The following is a 20625-nucleotide window of genomic DNA, read 5'->3' as shown; positions in this document are numbered from 1 at the left end:
TTTGTTGATTATACCACGGCTTATTTGAACAAACAGTATGTTTTTCCTTTGTTATAGTGCGAGTTCTACGCGGCGTTATACATGAGGCCCACTATAACATGGCGTAAGCACAAAAGCTGAAATGTGCTTACGCACAGAAAAATCCAGATGCAGGAATCTGTGCGTACTCCAACTTCCACGTTCTTCCGCTACATAAATCCCGACCAGCGTGAAAACTAACGCTCGTGCACGCGCATTATGTAACGCCCCAAATCCTCCCAGAATTACGCCTATTTGAATATGCAAATCAATATAAATCGCCCTTAAGCGCAGCCTTCTGTGAAAAGACAATGGGAAAAACACGGGGAAAATATAAGAATTTCAGCGAATACCTAGTGGAGGCAAAGGAAAAATATACTATTTGTTCAAATAAGCCGTGGTATAATCAACAAAAGGAAGTTGATCGAGTGACATAGCATGTTGGAGAAACATGAAAGCTCACATTCACAAATCGCACAGTGCCGGAAATAAAAAAGAAGTCACATATCAAAGTCGCCGTGAAAAGCCGGGTTGTAAGCCCACTGTCTGAGTGTCATATGAAAGCTTATTAGGGTACAGAGAAAAAGGCACACAGTGGGAAAAAGCACAAAATGTCAACTTCAATCTCGACATTTCCACTTTAATCACGTAGTTTATTTTGTCATTAAAGTAGAACATCATAAACTTCATCTTAAAATCGTTTAATTAACCAGTTTCTCAAATCACATCGTAATTAAAGTAGCACGTTAAATGCTTTGTTTTGTATTTGATCTTCTATGTGCTCTATTTGTGTGAATCACTACTTGCTTCTTAAACCGGCTCTCTTCCTCCAACTGGACACAGAATCAATTACATTCGTAATATTACAGTTCTCTGAATAACTAAAATACTGAGATGTATACGTGATATCATTTTCATGATGATAGGAGTTAAAGCACGTTATTAAACATGTGTTTCACTTCAATGAAATAATTTATTGCAGCAGTACAATCAGGGGCGGCTCTAGGCTTGTGGTGGCACTGGGCAGAGGAAAAATCGGTGGCTCCTTCGCCCGCCCGTCAGTAAGGTAGCTTATGCACAGTGGATGGCTGCATAGCCGCCTCGTGCTCATGACACAAGCATTTAACTTTTGCCGAAATTTATCGCTGTGTTTTTAGCTGTGTTGTTATTTTCTCTTTCTGTTTTATATTCAATATATATTGGCGTAGCCGTCACTGCAGTCAGTGCTTTTCTTTACCCAAGTAACCGATCGCCATACAATCAGCTCTGTAATAGACGTTAAGCCATCTGTAAGCTTAGCGACGATTCTTCAAAACGTTTAAAGAACATTGAAATATCTTCGTAGTACATGTTTAATTATTCTATCCTTAACGACACTCCCAGTGAAGAATATAGATTATTTAAATGAAGTTAAAGTTTTATCTGTATAATTTAATAAACATATTTTGCTGAATTTCACCTTATAAATGATATCGTTTCTGTTTCTGAACCGCGAGGTCCGTACAGGAAAGGCTTTAAAACATTTTGCAGTGGCTGAGACAGCGTGTCCTTGAAGCTGTATACCGATAATTCCCTTTCCGATCAGCTGCTGCTGTGATTCACACTCAGATACAGTGATATAAATACTCTGAGTGGTGCAGTGAGAGAAATATTGAAAAAGATGATCCGCTGTGGCAACTCCTAACAAGAGGAGCTGAAAGAAGAAGAAGAAGTGAGAGTAACAACGCTAAAGCAGTTATGGTATTTGGAATACTATGGCTGTTCCCTCTACCATTATATTGTTACAAGTTAATTACAATCAGATGCATTACACTAATAAACAATATGCGGTTAGTTTCAGTGTATTTATAAAGCTGCGTCAGGAAAATAAGGTGTAACCACACAGGAACAGTAGCACTGCTTTGACGCTGGGTGCGTACAACAAGGTATGAGGTACCGTGGAAAAGTGCGTGGATTTACGCCAAGTGTAGGTTTTATAAATCGCGATTTGAACGTGGAAAAGTTCTTACGCAACATTTCTGTGCGTACGCACCGTTTATACATGAGGCCCCTGATCTCACCTCACTTTGGGACATAATGCTACTCTTTTCAACTAGAATTTGGACTTATCTAAGTAGCAGATCTCATCATGTGTGGATTGGCATTTCCTCCAAACTGATGTTCAATACAGGGCCCTTACAGGGTAGTGTACTGACTTCCCACTATACTCCTTTGTTCACCTATTACTGTGTAGCTGGACACAATTCTTACCCTAATATTACACTTACTGATGACACTACCATCTCAGACCTTGTTACCAGCAAGGATGAGATGGCTTACACAGAAGCTATTTGCCCTCTGTCACAGTGTTGACAAGACAACAGTTTCACCCTTCAGCAAAACCATGGAGTTGGTCATTTACTACAGAAACAGGGTACAGACCTCACTATTAGCTGACTTACATCACTGGGGATGTTGTGGAAAGGGGCAATAGTTTTACAGTTCTTGGTGTCACCAGAGGTTTGCTAAACACATCTCAGCTCTTATCTTGAAGGCTCCTGAAAAAGTCACTTGCTTAGAAGTCGGACGTTGCTCACTAACCTCTAGTGTATGTCAATCTTTACTGATTGCATTAAAAAATGGTTTGGTATTTGCTCTGCTCCAAAGTGCAAAGCTCTGTGGAGGCTAATGAAATCAGCAAAGATCTGACTGGCTCATAACACTCTTCTATTTAACATACTATGTAAAATGTGAATTTCCCCTTGGGATTAATAAAGTATCTATCTATCTATCTATCTATCTATCTATCTATCTATCTATCTATCTATCTATCTATCTATCTATCTATCTATCTATCTATCTATCTATCTATCTATCTAGTCGGTTACTAGCTTGTGGGATACATGCAAGTATTTCAATCTACCATATACACTTGATGTAATGATTTATTTATAAAGTGAAGTAGCCAGAAAACTCAAAAGGATTAGGAGACAAAAACAATCAAAACCTAAGTCAGAGCAACAACCCAACATGTCAAAACACCAAAAAGAGGAATTAGAAAAATCAAATATCTGAACCAAAATTTCGAGATTAGAATTCACAGTAAAATGTCAAAAACCTCTAACTGGAACCAAACCCTAAGGAAAAATGTTAAGAACTTAGACATTTTCTTTTTTATATTTGTCTTAAAACCTGCATGACTAGAATGCAGTACCACAATTTCAAGTTCTGGATCATGTAATGCAAAATAAAGCAACAACAAAAATGGCCACTGAAATGAAAACAGTCTCATCAAAACGATGTCCAAAGAGCAAGCCTTTATAATTAATTTCAGTTTGAGTTTGATAATATAAAAATTGGCTGTTCACCCTTAGGATCAGAGATCATTCCACAGCTTGTTGGCTTCTTTGCTTCATTTTCTAACTCCTGATCACAAGGGCTTATTCCACCATCATGAGAACATCTAAATGGGAAAGAATTGACAATATGATTAGGATTTACATTGTTAAAATATTGCATATTAGTTTTTGCTGTAATGAGAGCAGTTCTCACTCTGTCCTGTTGTCATAAACCTGCCAGCTTTCTCCTAATTCATTGGTGTTTCCAGCAGGCAGACCATCTGGTTTCAGGTTGTCATCACCAGGGTTACCATTGTAATTACCTGATGATGAAAAAAATAATAAAAAAAATTAAAATGCTTCATTAATTTATTATTTTGGTTGTAAGAATCACAGCTTACATTATTTCAAAGTACAGAATATTTATTATTAACTTTTATGAATCTTACAACAACATTTCGAAATGAACTATTTGTGTAATTTAGGGGCAGCATAGCAGATACTGTATGCTATGAAACTAATGAAGTGGAAGCTTCAGGGTCTATAATCCCACAGTGGCTATAAAACTGACTTTAGTCTGCATTGCCTAAAAATTTTGGGTGTCTACTGTATGAGAAGGGACTTTTGAAAAATAATAATTTTTAATAACATAGTGCAATTCAATACAAAATAACAGTATAAATACAAACTAAAAGATCATTGAAGTATTATGTAGGCTAGCCATAAATGAAAAAACATTTAAAATAAGGATGTCCATCCATCCATTCATGATCTAACCCCAATCCCAGCCAACACAGGTCGCAAGGCAGGAAACAAACCCCAGGCAGGGCGCTAGCCCACCACAGGGCACACACACACACACACACACACACACACCAAACACACACACCAGACACACACTAGGGACAATCTACACTAGAATCACAAATGCACCTACTGTAACTTGCATGTCTTTGGATTGTGGGAGGAAACCCACGCAGACACGGGGAGAACCCGGGTCTCCTAACTGTGAGGCAGCAGTGCTACCACTGTGCCACCGTGCCGCCCAGTAAGGATGTATCATTCTAAATATATTTAATATAAAATAATTATAAATAATTTAATACACTATTAACATTTATGACAAATTAATTTTTTTATTAATATTATTTATTGTAGGTTAGCCATAACTAAATAAAAAAAACATATTTTGTTGTTTCCAGTCTTTGTAAAGGACAACATTTTGGTAACTTTTAATTTACACAAATAATCTCATAAAACCTTAAAATATATTAAACATACTGTACACTACCATTACAATAAATAATAACAATTTTACCTACGTACAATTAAAACACAGTGAAAATTAAAAGGTAATTAAAATATCTTTTTGGTAGATTAAAACAGTAGATGACATGTTGTAACAAAAAAGGGGAGCCATTGAAAAGGCAATCACAATGCTAATATTTTTATTCACACCAGTGACTTTGACTTGTGTGAAAATCCAGTACAGCAATTTTAATCAAAAATCGGAGATATAGTGGTTAAATGTTTTAAAGATATGTGGTGATGAAAGAACAAAATTGAAGAAGATATCAATGGTTACCCAGACTTCATTGCTAGTTGAAAAGGGGTCCCCATAACAGTTCAAGCTTCATGGCCTCAAAAACATAAGTCCACTACTGAACACAACTAGCAGATATAATGTATAAACTGAGACTCACCACATAGGCCACATAAATGTCCACTGTAGAATGAAGGTACGGAAACATCTGCATGATGATTTCCATCAAATCGAACCCATAAACCAAAGTCAGTCGTAACCACAACAAAAGTTCCACTGAGCCGCACCGTCAGCCAATCTCCAAAATGAACAGGTGGTGACACCTGAACCCCATTAACCTGCAAAAGAGAAATAACGATAGAGTCCAGGAAATGGCCTCTAAATGGCTGAGGATTCTTGAAGGAAGTTTCAGGAACATTTAATTTATTATTTCTCACCATGACTTTCCTCCCTTTGCCAAGGATTACTTGTTGCCCATAAACATTCACACGAACAGCCCTGACATAAGATACATGTTGATTGTTGCCACGTCGCTCGTTTTCAGTCTCCACAGAAAAGTATGGGATAAATGACGAGACCTGGCATGGCTGAGAAAGGATGTAGGAACAGGAGCCTTGAAAATGATGAGTTGCCCTGTCATAGGTGGTGTAATGTGGGTCTCCAGAGGCTGAGCAGGTCTGCCTGTCTATAAAAGAAAACATTTTTTAAGCCATCAAAAAGATGGACAATATATAAATCGAAATATGGCACTTAATCTATCTATCTATCTGTCTATCTAATCTTGGGACTCTTTGCATATACTAAATGTTACAGGGCTTGGTGGAATAGTGGTTAACAATACTGCCTCACAGCTCCAGGAAACTGTAAGCTCCTGTTGAATGCTTACAATTTTAAAAGATATTTCTTACCTGAGGTATAGCATCCGTACACTCCATCCAGTAACTCGCATTTTTCCATGGCATTACAACTTGTACTCTCACAACGAACAAAGTTCTGGCCCAGGCAGGTGCAGCGCTTCATGCATCCTGGTAAGTACCAACTTTCATTAGCCTAAATGAAATAAAATTATTTAATAGTGATTGTTATGTGGCACATTATTTCATTTTGTCAACCATCATGGTGCTCCTTCTTGAAAATGACTACTTTAAAATAATAAAAATGTAAATGTTGTAGAAAGTATTGTACAGGGTGAGTCAAAATTATGCTAACACTAATGGTACAGCTATGTATATACTGTTCTTGCATACAATTTTTGTGGACAATTTACATGCCACATGTGGTACATGTGTTGAACATGATGGCGAACAGGTTGAGACATTCCTGTAAATCATCTTGCACATATGAAGCATATTTTGTGAATAAATTATTTCCACTATTCAAATGTTAATATAATTTTGATCACTCTGTATTATAATTTAACGATTCGAATAGCTATCTAGCTAACCCTGTTTTCAAACTGGAGTCAAACCCTAAGGGAAAGCGGTAAGCATTATACATGTTTTAAAATTGTAAAAAATTTTACAGTCTTTTTATTAGTACACATAAAATAACAGAAGATTTTTTTTTTCTTTTAGGTATTGTCACTTAATTATAAAGTTCTTTAAATCTTCCATGTTAAAAATAACCAGAATGGCTGTCTATGGCTAGTTTTGACATTTGGCCGCAGTCGTCATTTTCCTGCCATCTATTGCCACGTTTTCAAAATGATAATTTCTCTTTTTGCATTTCTTACTTACCCCAAACATCTCACAGATACCTGATGGCATAGACTACTACGTTTTTATTTAGCATTTGAAGAGGATAAAAGGTTTAGAAGGTGGAACCATTGATGGATGGATGGATGGACAGATGGAAGAAAGAAAAGAACAGAGGTTCAGGAAACTTAGAAAATACCCAATTTTATCCTTTTGGTTTTAACTCTTGATTGGGAAGTATTTATTTATTTTGTATTGATTTTAACCTCCATGAACATTGTTTTTTGTGAAGTATTATTTATTTATTCGATGAAGATTACACTACACTTTATTTATTGCTGAACACTGTTTTGTGATTAAAAGCATGGAACACTTGATACACCAATCTCACTTGTTTGTATCCATCTCAATGACTATTGATGAACCAACTTTAAGGAAGTAATGCCAACTGTTGACGACCCATGGGCAACCTGGCCATCACAAGAGGTGGGACGAAGAGGTGTTTGGCAGTGGTGACTTTCCATGTGGTGCAAATACGTTAATTTGCACAGTGGTGTGTTTTATTGTGTCTTTAAGTGGAAAATGTGTAGCATGACACCTTGCCTGATGAAGAGGCCTCAGCTGCCTCAAAAGCTTGCATTTGTAAACTATTTAGTTAGCCAATAAAAGGTGTCATTTCACCCTACTTTCTCATATATTTTTAAAAAACATACTGAATTCCTCTGCAATGATGGGTATGAAAAACACATATAGAATTGACTGTACTGGTGTGGAATGGATTACCAGGTGCCACAAAGACACAATGGTAGAACTGCTGCCTCATAATAAGATGTCCTGGGTGCCACCTGGATTGGGTTTTGCATGTTCCATGTGGATTTATTTCAGGTGTTCTGGTTTCCTCCCACAGTCTAAAGATGTACAGGGTAGTTAAATTGGCATTAGTGTATATATGTGTGTGTGTGTTCTTCCTGTAATAGGTCTGCTGCCCTATCCAGGTGTTGATCGTGCCTTGTGCCCATTGTTTCCTGGGATAGGCTGTGGATGCCCCCTGATTGTGCCCCGGATAAGCAGCTTATTAAAGCAGGTGTTAGTGATTTCATGCTTTATGTATTTGTAGAAAAGAACACAGGTAAAACATGGAAGTGTGAGCAAGGCCTTAGGGAACAATATTACTCTGTTTCATATGTTACAGTTTCAGAATTACGTATAAAACAAATTTTAATGTCATTTTGAAAAACTGTACACAGATAGAAACTTTCTTATTTTGTTCTTCACTATGACGCTGAAACCTCTGCCTGGAGTCAGATTTTATCATCTTAGTAGAGCTTAAAAAGTTAACACTCATCCATCTGAGCTAAAATAACAAATTTTTTAAGTGACTTTTCACAGCAGCTTCAATCAATATACTTTGTTTTATATAATGCCATATTATATAAATATAATATGCAACTCGATCAGCTGTACAATTACAATTGCTATTAAACGATTGCTCAGTTGCATTTTTGGACCAATCCACCATTGACTTCAGTCATGTAACTTACAGTATATTGTACATGTTAGAGATTAAAATAGAGCACAGATATAACTCCGAAGTAATGAACTTCTGCTTTTATACCAGATGCACCTTCAGATATTATATTGCAAATATTATTTTTTTCTTCTTCTCTAATATTTGCCTAAAGAATAAAAGAATATTATTATAACATGATCGGATTGCTTTGTTGTTAAAATGTAACATCACCATGCATGCTACATTTGAACTATCTTTCTCCCATTAAATGTTAAATATTTGAGAGTGTATTGTGCTAGTAATGGCACAAGACACAAAACAGCCCTGGAAGCACAGTAGATGGCAGATTTCAGCCAGGACTCAACATAAAAACTTGAAGCATAGCAGGTATGTACATTGTGATGGACAGCTGGCAGCTCAACCCCCCTGGGACGCTAGATGGAGACTTCCCTGCAGCATAGCAGTGCCCCGGATTGCCGCAGGGCACCCTGGAATCTGGAGTTCAGCTTCACAGCCCTGCTGGGTACCATGGGTGTCTCCAGGAGACGCTGCAGGGAGAACGGGGAGTTTTTACTATCCGCATAGCCTGGAAGTATTCCAAAGTCATGGGGACGGAAGCCCCGAAGCACTTCCGGGCTGGAGATAAAACAAGTTCCCCATCTGACCCGGAAGTGCTGGCAAGTGATGTGGACAGAAGGACAAAAACACTTCCAGGTCAAGGACTATATAAAGGACTTTTGGGAACCCAGCAAGTAAGTCGGAGTTGGGAGGAGTAGGACAGAGCTTGCTGGGAGGTGTGGAAGAGAGAATATTGTGATTGATTGTAGTATTATTGATTTATTGCCTGTTTATTGTGGTAGAGGTGCTTTGGGCACTATAACAAAAAGGAAGAAGAAAATTAAACAACTTTTTAGTGTTTTAACCTGTGTCCAGTCTGTTGGGTACAAAAGGGGCAACAGTCCAACGTAGTGTCCATTCCCTTACATTTTTTAACATAAAGCTTGCCTCAACTGAAAAGTTAGGTGAAGTGATTGTTTTATCTGAATACATAAGCATTTTGAATCATTTACTTGAAAAAAAAATAACAAAACCCTTCATTCATATGTACAGTATACACACACATACATTGATGTATATAGAGTTGGATCAGAAATCCACATATTTCAGCTTGAACGTGTGTTTCTGCTTATGTTATCAGCTTATATCAGATATTCATCAATGTAACAACAGCTATAGCCCTGTGTTGAATATCATTGCCAGTGGACAGTCAGGTAAACCCTGCAAATTTGAAACCAGAATGAGTACTCACAGAGTGATAACTTCCATTTTCATCCATGCAGCCACACTGAGACAGATGCACGCACTGACTGTCACTCAGGATGAATCCAGGGTCACACTCACACCCTTCAATGCACCCTGAAGAACATGGGAGAGAAGTCGTCCCACAAGATTGGGGGCACAAGCTGGCACACAGCGAATAATGACTGTTTGGTGGGCAGGGCAAAGCTGTGAAGAAACAAAACTTATTAAGTGTCAGTCAGTCTGCTAAGCTATATAAAGATATACATTTTTAACTTTTCATCAGAAGCAGCTGTCAAAGTCACATTCAGAAAGTTAGTTCAGGATGGTAAGAATAACTTTATTGACATGTACGTGGAGTCAGTCAGAGCATGAAAAGAGATGACTGACTTGCAGCTGCTAGTTACATTTCTTAAATGCAGTTGTCATTTACAGAAGTATGTGATTAGTTTCATTTCTCATCTCCTTGCAACTTACCAATAAGAAGGACCCTTGGAGTCATGATTCTGCTACACTAGATTATGCTGATTCTCTCATCAATACTTGTCCCTGTGCTAAAGTAGCAGCAGAGACTGGGTCAAAGATCAAGACATTTTAATTACAATGCTTTCTAAGAATGCTAAAAGCAAATGCTAACTGTTAACAAGAACAGATGTCAGTCAATATAATCAATATAATATCAATTTCCTGTAAAAATTTAAATGGAGACTTTAAATACAAGGCACTTGTTTGTATTGCTCATAACCCTTACAAAAATATATGTAAAATATATATTTTTAAAAATATGTTGCTACAGATATATTTTAGAGTATGTAAAAATATCTTGCATTATACTGTAATATATTTTTAAAATATGTAAAATACTGCCATTTATGTATATTGCAATATATTTTTCAAAATATAAAAATATACATATTTCTCAATATATTTCAAAATTAGCAGGAATAATACACTGTATGACACATTTTTGGTTGAAAAGCTAAAATTTGGTTGGATTGTACATCTTAGGCTAGTAAGTATCTGTAAGAAAGGACATTTGGATATATCAATATTATGGAGTAAACATTCCAATAGAAAAACTAAATACCCCAAATATGAAAAAATGTGATTGAAATTTGGTGATGTTATAGAAAAAAGAAAATTAGATTTTTTTTCTTTTTTCAATATATATACTTTTTTCAGATCCAAGACAAGGCAGTCAGAGGCTGTAAATTTTAACTGAGAGGTTCCTCCATGAGCTACTCTACTGTAACATACAGACTTTGAAAGGGGACACCGATCCTGCCCTCTGAAATGGTTTACGTTGACATGTACGTCTGCTTACTTTGAAAGGGGATGTCCCCGGCACACATATACCCAGTAAAAAGTAAAAACATTCAATTCATTAAACCATCAACGAAAGCCACGTCAACAGGAAAAAGCAGGAATTGATCTGAGGGAGAATTGTCTTACTTATGTGCAGATGTATATACTGTAGCATGTTTAGGATTTAGTAGCCCCAGTGACTGAATAATAATACTATTACTTATTATTTGACTGATGCCTTAATCCAAGGTGACTTATTTGAGATACAGTTGGTTACATTTCCTTTTGTTGTTGCCAGTTTGGAGCACAGGTAGGTGAAGTGACTTGCTCATGGTCATACAGTATGAGTAGTAGGATCTCAGGGTTTGTAGTCCAAAGCTTTAACCACTACAACACACTGCCTGCCAATAATATTAGCCTTTAGTAAAAAAAAAAAAATAAATAACAAATATTGTACACATGAAAGTACTTAGTTGCAGTACTTCTGATACAGCCAACTGACGTATGGCACTATAATGGATGCCTACTGTCTTATGAAATTTCCCGGGCGAAGACGGGTGACACAGCTAGTATGCTACTCAAGTATACTATATATTTTAAAGACATGAACATTGCATTGCAAATACCATCCAATATGTTTCTCCTAGTTGTTCTGAGATTTCCCACGTTAAATCACCACTATGGCAGCAAGTAAGTAATAAAGGTGTAACCTGCAATATTCTGACCTCAGTGTATCACTTGCTTTGTAAAATATGCTTACAGTATAAGAAGGTGATTTCAGTTTAATCTGTATCTAAAAAGCTTTGTAATTGTTCATTATTTGTGATTTTCATTCTGATTGCAGCCTGTTGCTTTAGTATTTTGATATGCTACACAAGAATCTACAGTTTTCCACTAATAGAAAACTGGTGAACAGGTGCTTTAGCATATTCTTGATCCATTTGTAGTTCAAATTGTTTTATATTGTGTTATGCCCCGTCGGAACACCTCTTTGACACTGGATCCGGGGAAGCAACCATGGGATGCAAGCTACCATATGTCCCTCGGAACGCTTGGTGGCAGCCCCCCGGGTCGGGGCCACAGTTGTGGAACACCGGAGCTCATCCCTGTTGGGCTCCGTGGCCACCGCCGGGAGAGCTGCACGGCTTCCTGAGCCCATGTGGGCTCTATAATACAGCCATACCCGGAAGTGCAGCCTGAATTAGGTTAAAGAAACTGGCAGACACCACGCCGGGAGCCAGAGTCGGGAGGAGTACAACGCTTGCAGGGAGGAGTGGTGGCGAAGGAAGATTTGCTACTTTTGTTAATGCTTTGCTTGTGTTTGCTTCTGGGACCGTGTAGTGCCTGTGGGTATGAGCAAGGCGTAACCTACAGATGAAGAAAATACATTTTTTGTTTATTTTTCACGTGCCTCCATTGTCAGTCTGTGTTGGGTCAGGTGCCAATATAGCGCCTTGTTGCAACTGTTAATATTGAAGAAATCAACATTTAACAAATTGGAATAACTGCAATTTTTTTACCATTTTTCTTGAAATGTCATCCTTAAACAGTCAATGTTTCAACATGGAATACACTGCAGCACCCAAATGCTGACACATCTACCTACTTGAACAACATATAGGGAGCTACAGAGAGTTTAAAATAAACTGAATCCATTGTGATGCTTGTGTTTCTGGTTAAAAGAAACATGGAGCTGGGTACACAGTATATTGTATTTCTTATATACAATATATAAGAAATATGCTTGTTGCAATATATTAAGTGAAACAAACATTTCATTATATTTCAGAGATAATCTATATATTCATATTATTTTTTTAATAAAATATATTTTATACTATATTGAAACATACAGTATGTCCACATATATTTTTGTTAGGGAAGAGTTTGAGAGAAAAGCAAAGCTGTATTAACTCACGGCAAAAAGTAGGGCCTCTCCAGTTGTGTACAGCAGCCCCGGCTGTCAGACAGGCATCAGTGTATGCCTGCAATTGATCACATAGTGTTTGTTGCAGTCCCTCGTAGCGGCACATATCATAAATGCAGTTCTGGAAGTAAGGATCAGGCTTCACTACTGCCAAACAGTCCCTGTGGCATTGAAAATACATGTGTTAGCGCAGCATATCAAACCAGCCATTATTCAATGTGCTGAACGACAACCTATAGTACCACCTGCTTGATTCCAAATGTGGATCTTTATAAACAGATAACCTAGATTAGCCAAGAAGGGCTCTGATCATCTGGAGACATTTTTGAAAATGATTTAAGTTATTTAGCAGCATGTCCTCATAAAGAAGGAAAATTTGGCTTCTCAAGATCAATAGCCAGTCACTGAGATACTAGCATGTTATGCAACAAGCCTTGAATGTAGAAGGAGCACAAGACACTGACCCTACCTACAAACATTATAATGTTGCTATTTCCTCCTTCACAGCCTGTTTCTGTTTTACTGGAGTTAAACAGAGCAGATATGAGCAATGAATTTTATTCTAAAGCCTATCTTATTAAAAAGGATAATCATAAAGGAAGGCCAGACAGCCCAAAGATGTACATCTGTGGTGTGGTGGCAGCAGCACTAGATTATAAACCATGAGAGTTCAGTCCGGTCCATTGGCTTGGTGCAGAACTATGATTGAATCACTTAGCCTGCCAGTGCTTCAGGTGAAAAATATAGGAAATTATAGACTATGGTCTTGTGAATGGATGTTATGGTAAATACATTTAAATCCATATAAGCTTGAGGTGTTTTTACAACTATATAGCTAACCAATTTCTTTAAATTAACAAAAGTAATAAAATCAAAGTCAAGGCTAATTATTCCTCTACCTTTGTAAACTGAGTCTTAACATGCATCATCTAACGCCTTTCATCGTTGAAGTTAAATACATGATAAGAAGGCATGTGTGGGTAAATGTCTACTAAGCTCTTGCAAACATCATTGTTGTCGATTTAATTGTCTTTTTTTTGGTCTACTTTGTTTAATATGCCAGAATCTTAATTCATTCAACCAGAGAGGGATATTGTTTAGGCAGGCTCTATAAAAATAAAGACCTCTAAAGTAGACTGACTCAAAAGTGATTGTTTTTAATTTTAAAATAATGTGAGGTTGTGGGCATCAATTTAATTGACTTTAGCACATACCTGAATGGCCCTTTAGCATCTAGGATTTTCCCACAATGATCAGGATCTGCTACCATGTTGTATAACTGCTCATCGCAGGGGGGGTCTACTTCGTTGTCCGGCTTGCATCTGGAAACACAACAGCAAGGAATCAAATCTTTGCTTCAGCAATGTAGTTTATTATATAAATCAAAATTCTGAATTGATGAAAAAAAAGATTTGCATTGCAAAATTGCAATAGAATGTTATAATAGGGATCTGAGTATTTAGGAGTAGAAAAACGAAGGTGAAGCTATTACCAAGTAAGGACTCATTGCTACACCAACAGACACTGCTATAAAAGTATAAACTGACAGGGAAATTTGGTCAATCCCTACACGGTTTGAGACTATGTAAAGCATTAACATGTAAAGACCCTATCCATCCAAAACGTGATGTAATTAGAATTTGACAGACCAGAAAAATATTTTTAAAAATTTACACTCCACCCACATTAAATTAAATTAAATTAAATCCAATTTTAAAAATGACCTCGAGCAATGAGATATGTCAAGCATACAGAATAAGTCACATAAAAGATCGATGGTAACACTATTAAAATTTTCATTCTACTGTCAAGTAGACAAACATATTAATAATAATAAAGCCTTGTAGACAATGTCCCTCACCCCCTCCAGCCCCATGGGCCTCAGTGTAACTGCCAAACTTGCACTGCCTATTGCTACACCACTGCATGCCACCCAGACCACTTTTTCCATTTCAGGGCCATGACAGGATGACACCCATCCAAGTACAAAAAAATGACAATTGTTCATTGATAACATTGAAATGTCAGAGTTTGTAGAATACACCGCTGTTGTAATGTAAAACTTGATTACAGAGGGATAAATGAGGGTCAAGTGGTGCATACACCATCCTACTCCCTGAGCAGCACTTCTAGTGGATCCCCACAAAGTGTTTGTCACTCTTACTCCCGTCATCTTGAAAGACTTTCATCATAAATGGGTCACTTGCTTGCTCATTATTTGCCGTAGACAAAAAATGAATGAGACCTTTTTTGATTTTATTAAAAGTAAGTGACATTCCATCAAGTCAAACTTAACAGGACTAAATTCAATTCAGCCCCCACCTAAGAGAAAGAGAAGAAGGCAGAGAGCCAGAGTTAAATTTTAAGAGTAGAAAAGAGGGAAGAGGGAAACCTTTTCCCCAATATAAATGCTTATTCTAAAAAGTTATTGATTGGATCCTGCCAGGTTTTTAAAAAGTTTTAAACAGATCCTCTATGTGAGAATTAGATGTTTTCCAGTTTCAAATAGTATATAACATCAGTTACCCACTGACTTAAAAGAGGTGAACTAGGATTCTTCCAGTTGAGCAAGATAAGTCTATTTTATTTCTATTATAGACCAAGCTTGTGTGTGTGTTCATCTATTTGTGTCAATGTCCAGGCTTTTATAGCTTGTATGTTTCCCGCTCAGTAATAAAGTTGAAAGTTAGGTAGAGCCATGCCACCTTCTGCTTCAGGTCAAATATGACCCTTTTTGCTCATCAAAAAATGAGCATTCACAAGAGAAGGAATGGATATTTGATAAATCAATTATTAAAGAGTTATTGAGAGGCAAAACGTAAAACTTTTGTTCTTTCTCAATATGCTTAAATGTTTCAAAATTCTGAATAATTATTGTGGTAAACATAAACACCTGAAATTTGTGTTGAAATTGGTAAAATCGTGTCAGTTTCATGTTCTGTTGGTGAGGTTATCTCAGTTTTTTATTGATTGATTGATTGATTAATTTTGCATGAAATTAATGTAATATTGGACAAAGGTCTTTATATACTTCTCTGCTAGACATGGTATCACTCCTAATCCTTTAACAGCAGTATCTGTTGCACTCCCAGATGGTAGTGTGTAGAGGTTAAATGGCTCTGATATCCTGTACCATAATTGTAACACACAGACTTATCGTGATCGGGTGGAAGAATCCCAACCCATCTTTTACAACTAAGCGGGCAAGAGAAGACCTATATTATCTCAGATTAGAAAAAACTGAAATCTCTCTCAGTGGACATGTCCAAACCTTTTTTTAAAACATATCCATATTATTTTAACATGTTGGACCTGAAATTGACTCTCTAATGCTATTAATTGTTCTATTATATTTAAAAAGTTAGTTTTCTTTTTGGCTTATGTCTCCACTATGTTGGGCCCTTGAGCAAGGCCATTAACCTACAATTGCTCCATCCTGTTTATCACGTCAACCTGCATCCAACCTTGCCAGTAGGTCCTCCTGCTTGCAGGTAAAACTCAGGTTAGTGGCAGGATTGTCACTTCAGCCACTGTAAAAAAAAACCCACACTATTCCATTCCATTCAAACTAGTCTGGTGTTCAGGTGTCACCCTTGCACAGTTGCACTCAGGTCCTAATTTGGGATCTTGAAGTGGTTTGTCTTGAGGTGGGTGTGGTAATGCGTGGTATCAGTGTATGCTCCCAACCTCCCTCTCTATTGCATCTCTATGCTTTTTTTTCTTTCTCCTGGGTGGGGGTTAAACCTTATTTTGTTGGGGTTTTTTGCATTTCCTTTTTTTTTGTTTTCACTGTATTGATTTGGAAGTAAATGGTTGTATCATTATTTGTTTAATTGAGTAGCATGCTATTGTAATTTTCAGTTTTTCAGAAAATAAAATAAACATTTAGATAGATAGATAGATAGATAGATAGATAGATAGATAGATAGATAGATAGATAGATAGATAGATAGATAGATAGATAGATAGATAGATAGATAGATAGATAGATAGATAGATAGATATAGAAGAAAAAAGTGTTGAACTGAAACACTGGAATAAAGCATTGATCAGTGACAGTGCATTTCAAAAACAGACATAACAACACCTTAACTATGCAAGGCAGACTGAATGTAAGCAACTGGTGAGATGCATAAGGATATGCCTGGTAATGTGGTAGTTATGATCTTCTTTGGATTTATAAAATTGATTTTTAGCTTTACATAAATAAGTAAATTTACCAGATTTCCTTGTATTTCTGTGCAGTAATTTAATTTATTGCAAAGAAAGTAATGCTTGTTAAAAGGGTGGCATTGTGATGCAATGGGTAGCGGTGACATGTTACAAATACAGTATCCTGAATCTGTTAAGATAGAGTTTGCAAGTTTCCCTCTTCTTAATGTGTACTTTCCTCCCTTATTCTTACAGAAATGCAAGTTAAATTAACTACCAGTTTTAAACAGCTCCATGTGGTGATGATGTACATATGCAGCTGGCACCCTGTAAATCTGACTTGGAATAGCTGGAATTGAGAATGTTACATGGTACATTTTAAAGTGGATCCTAAAAATGTACCCATTCTGCCTTCCCTTCATACTACAAAAATACCCATTCTGCCATCCAGAAGGTTTTCAAGCAACAAAAACTTCTGAGGTTATAAAGGCTCTTTGGACTCACATTTTGTCCTCATCCTCTTGAGTCTGCCAGCTGTTTGCAAATTCATCTGAGCTGTTAGCCATTTCACCATTAGGTTTCATAAAGTCATCCTTGGGGTCTCCATTATAATTTCCACAAAGTCCACACATCTGATCATAATAGGAGCTAAGAGAAGGAAAGGAAAAATGGTTACTCACTTTGAGTAGCACGAGACTCCATGGTTTAGTTTACACATGATTTAAAAAGGAAGACATAAAAGAATGTGTGCAGTTATGCACAAGCACACACACAGAGTACCTAGGCACTATGATCTCAGCAAAGTGGCTGCCATCCCAACGAACTGATAAGCCAAAAATGGCTCGGACAATCACATATTGACCAGCCTGAGCAATGGACAGAGCACGGGAGGGTGAATATGGAAGTTGGACTCTCACATCATTGACCTGTGTAGGTAATATAGATTCATATCAAATTACAGATTACTGTTAGGAATTGCTGACACTATGATGTCAATATATAATCTGGAACCTCACCAGTGTGCGTCGGCCCTTCATCAGAGTGATGGTAATTCCGTTTACTGTAATGTAGAGCTTACGCAAATAGGAGACGCCCATCATTCCTCTTTCCTCATTCTTGCCTTCGATGGAAAACCATGGACCTAAGTAGAAAAATAAACAATTTGAAGGGAAAAGAAAAAAAGCTGTAATTCCCTAATGGCACAGACAAGAGAAGGAACTTTACTTACCAGTGTTGTTTTTGCAAGACCTTGCAAGAGTATAAGTGCACGTTCCCATGAAGCTAAGCATTCTTTGATCAAAACTCATATAGTGGGGGTCTCCAGACACATAGCATGGTGCTGAACCTATGGAACACAGAAATGAAAGTAACAGCAAAATAGTGATTAACGTGTAAGTTGAAGCATCATCTTGATTGCTACTTTCTACTAAGGTTCTGGTGAGTAATATTTTTTAATCAGCTGTAAACAGTTTTCTCATAGACACTTGAAGATCTTTTAGTCTTGATTTTATGTTGTTTAAGAAATAGTGGTTGACCTGAAAAATGTGTTGTCTTTGTTGACTGTCCTATTCCATTATATGAGGATTGAACAAACCGAGTTTGAAGAGAATTGCCTCCATGCACTAATATGACTGACCAATTCTTTGATTTGAAAGCAATATGTACAACAACATTGTCAAAATCCACTGAATCCAATTTAGGCTTGCAGGATCCAGAGCTCATCCTAGCATCAGTATCACAAGGCAGTAACTATTCTCAGATAGGCAACCAGCCCATCCATCACAGGATCACCCCATATGCACATCCACTCAGTGACACATCCTCTCATACATGTAAACAGTTCCACTTAAGCTAATCAGTGTGTCTTTGTGGATGTGGTAGGAAAATTGGAACATGTGGAGGTAAAACCTCACAGGCATGCTAACCAATCATTATCTGAGCCACCTAAAACAGTATCTCATATTATATATACAGTATACAGTTTATACTCTATATTTGGACAGTTTATACTACATATTCATCTATCAGTCATTCCTTGGACCATAATTATCCTGGATGCAGGCACAGAGAGCTGGAACCTATCAAATGGCAGTGGGCTCAAAGAAGAAATAAACTGAACTGAACCCCAGTTCTTTGCAGTATATAAGTATATAAGTAAATACAAAATAAAATACAATAAATAAAAATCTGATGCATCCTGCTCTTTACATTCACTACAGAAAGCTTTGATTTTACCAGTAAAATTTTGCATATCATTATGCAGTAAAATGCAAAATCATATCTGTAGAGCAAAACCTTCTGGAGCACTTACGCAAAATCAACAGGCTTTTAGAATTTTACAAGGCTAGTAATCATAGTAAGTTTCATTCAGATTGGGCTGATTTGGTTATGAGTTATCCTGTCTATGGACTCCTACCCTGTCACTAAGCTCTGCAGGCATTTTGTCCAACCTAATGATTTGGTTTTTGCTCTGATACACATTCTCAGATGTGGGACCTTCTATGGACAGGTGTGTGCCTATTCTAATCATGTCCAGTCAATTGAAATGACCACAAGTGGACTCTTGACATGGTGTAGAACCATCTTAATGATGATCAATAGAATGAGATCCACCTGAACCATGTTTCAAGTGTAATAGCAAAGGCTCTGAATACTTGTGTCAATGGGATACTTCAGGTTTTTATTTTTAATAAATATCCAAAAATTTCCAAAATTCCATTTTTGTTTTGTCATTTTGGGTATTGAGTGTTGCTTGATGTGGGAAAAAATAATTTTTATGATTATAACACAAGGCTGCAAAATAGCAGAATGTGGAAAAATTGCATGGATCTGAATACTTTCTGAATATATAGTGACAATATATGATATAAAATTAAAAATATGTCTGAAGCAAAATCTGATTTCTTAGCCACTTTAGTCAAAACTCCCAAATAACTTCAATTGCAGTTTCTTCTGGTGATAAAGAACAAGGTAGTTTAACACTTCAAACGTTTGTCATTATCACGCAAGGGTGGGTGAAGTAAAATAAAGAGTTAAATACTGTAGTTAACTTTTACAATACTGTATAATCAGTGAGAAATTAAGCAAAATAACACCTTTTATTGGCTAACTAGAAAGATTACAATATGCATCTAGTTAACCAATAAACCCTAGTATTACAATATAATTAAAAATGGTTTACAATGAAACAGGTCTTTCTTTCACACATCAAGGCAGTAGCCAGGCTTCAAATGTCTTCCTTAATTCGAATATAGGGTGGTCCAAATCTTATTATGCAATTTTCATTACACTATAACTTATTAAGTTTATTACATAGAAAATCACCCAAAAAATCCCGGACCATCGAGAAGTGTGTAAACTGATGACATGAAGAATCGTCTTTGCACTGAACTGAAATCATCTCCATATAAATCAAAGTCATCCAGACAATCTGGATCTGCATAATTTGATCTGGACCACCCTGTACAGTATATATGACCTGGTACATTTTCAAGATTAAGCACGAAGACATATCATAAAAGAGATGATATAGATTGTCCTTGTTCAATGGCTTTAAAGAAGAGGAGTTTAAAACAGTTGGTCCCAATGTTCTCAACTTAAAGAGTACTCCCTATACTGTACATTGTTTGTAGATTCCAATCTTTATATATTTTCAAGACCAAAAGTATCACATACATACAATACAGTTGCTCTCAACTGAATTACCAGGCCCTTTCGGACTTCTGAGCTCTATTGCTTACTTAACTTGTGTTTTTTTACTGGTCAGTTGTCTTTTCTAACCACTAACTGCTTATTTAAAACAAAAGGCCTCATTAACGCAGTGTAAGTGATCATTCATCCAATTCATACTCATTCCAACT

General features: G+C 36.8%; 1 protein-coding gene across 1 annotated transcript in view; it reads right to left on the bottom strand.

Moving 5' to 3' along the window:
* The window catches only part of zanl (zonadhesin, like), a 119894-nt gene that overhangs the window by 50952 nt on the left and 48317 nt on the right, over positions 1–20625 (bottom strand). The window contains exons 20-31 of the mRNA XM_039749641.1: positions 17994–18110; positions 17782–17906; positions 17546–17691; positions 17270–17413; positions 13828–13935; positions 12605–12774; positions 9392–9588; positions 5787–5928; positions 5316–5563; positions 5039–5216; positions 3550–3658; positions 3366–3460 (exon numbers count right to left, since the gene is read on the bottom strand). Coding sequence (XP_039605575.1) covers positions 3366–3460; positions 3550–3658; positions 5039–5216; positions 5316–5563; positions 5787–5928; positions 9392–9588; positions 12605–12774; positions 13828–13935; positions 17270–17413; positions 17546–17691; positions 17782–17906; positions 17994–18110 — 1779 coding nt within the window. The remainder of the gene's footprint in view (positions 1–3365; positions 3461–3549; positions 3659–5038; positions 5217–5315; positions 5564–5786; positions 5929–9391; positions 9589–12604; positions 12775–13827; positions 13936–17269; positions 17414–17545; positions 17692–17781; positions 17907–17993; positions 18111–20625) is intronic.

The sequence above is a fragment of the Polypterus senegalus genome, chromosome 3, assembly GCF_016835505.1.
Source record: "Polypterus senegalus isolate Bchr_013 chromosome 3, ASM1683550v1, whole genome shotgun sequence".
Taxonomy (NCBI): Eukaryota; Metazoa; Chordata; class Cladistia; order Polypteriformes; family Polypteridae; genus Polypterus; species Polypterus senegalus.
This window is presented reverse-complemented; position numbering and strand designations above follow the sequence as displayed.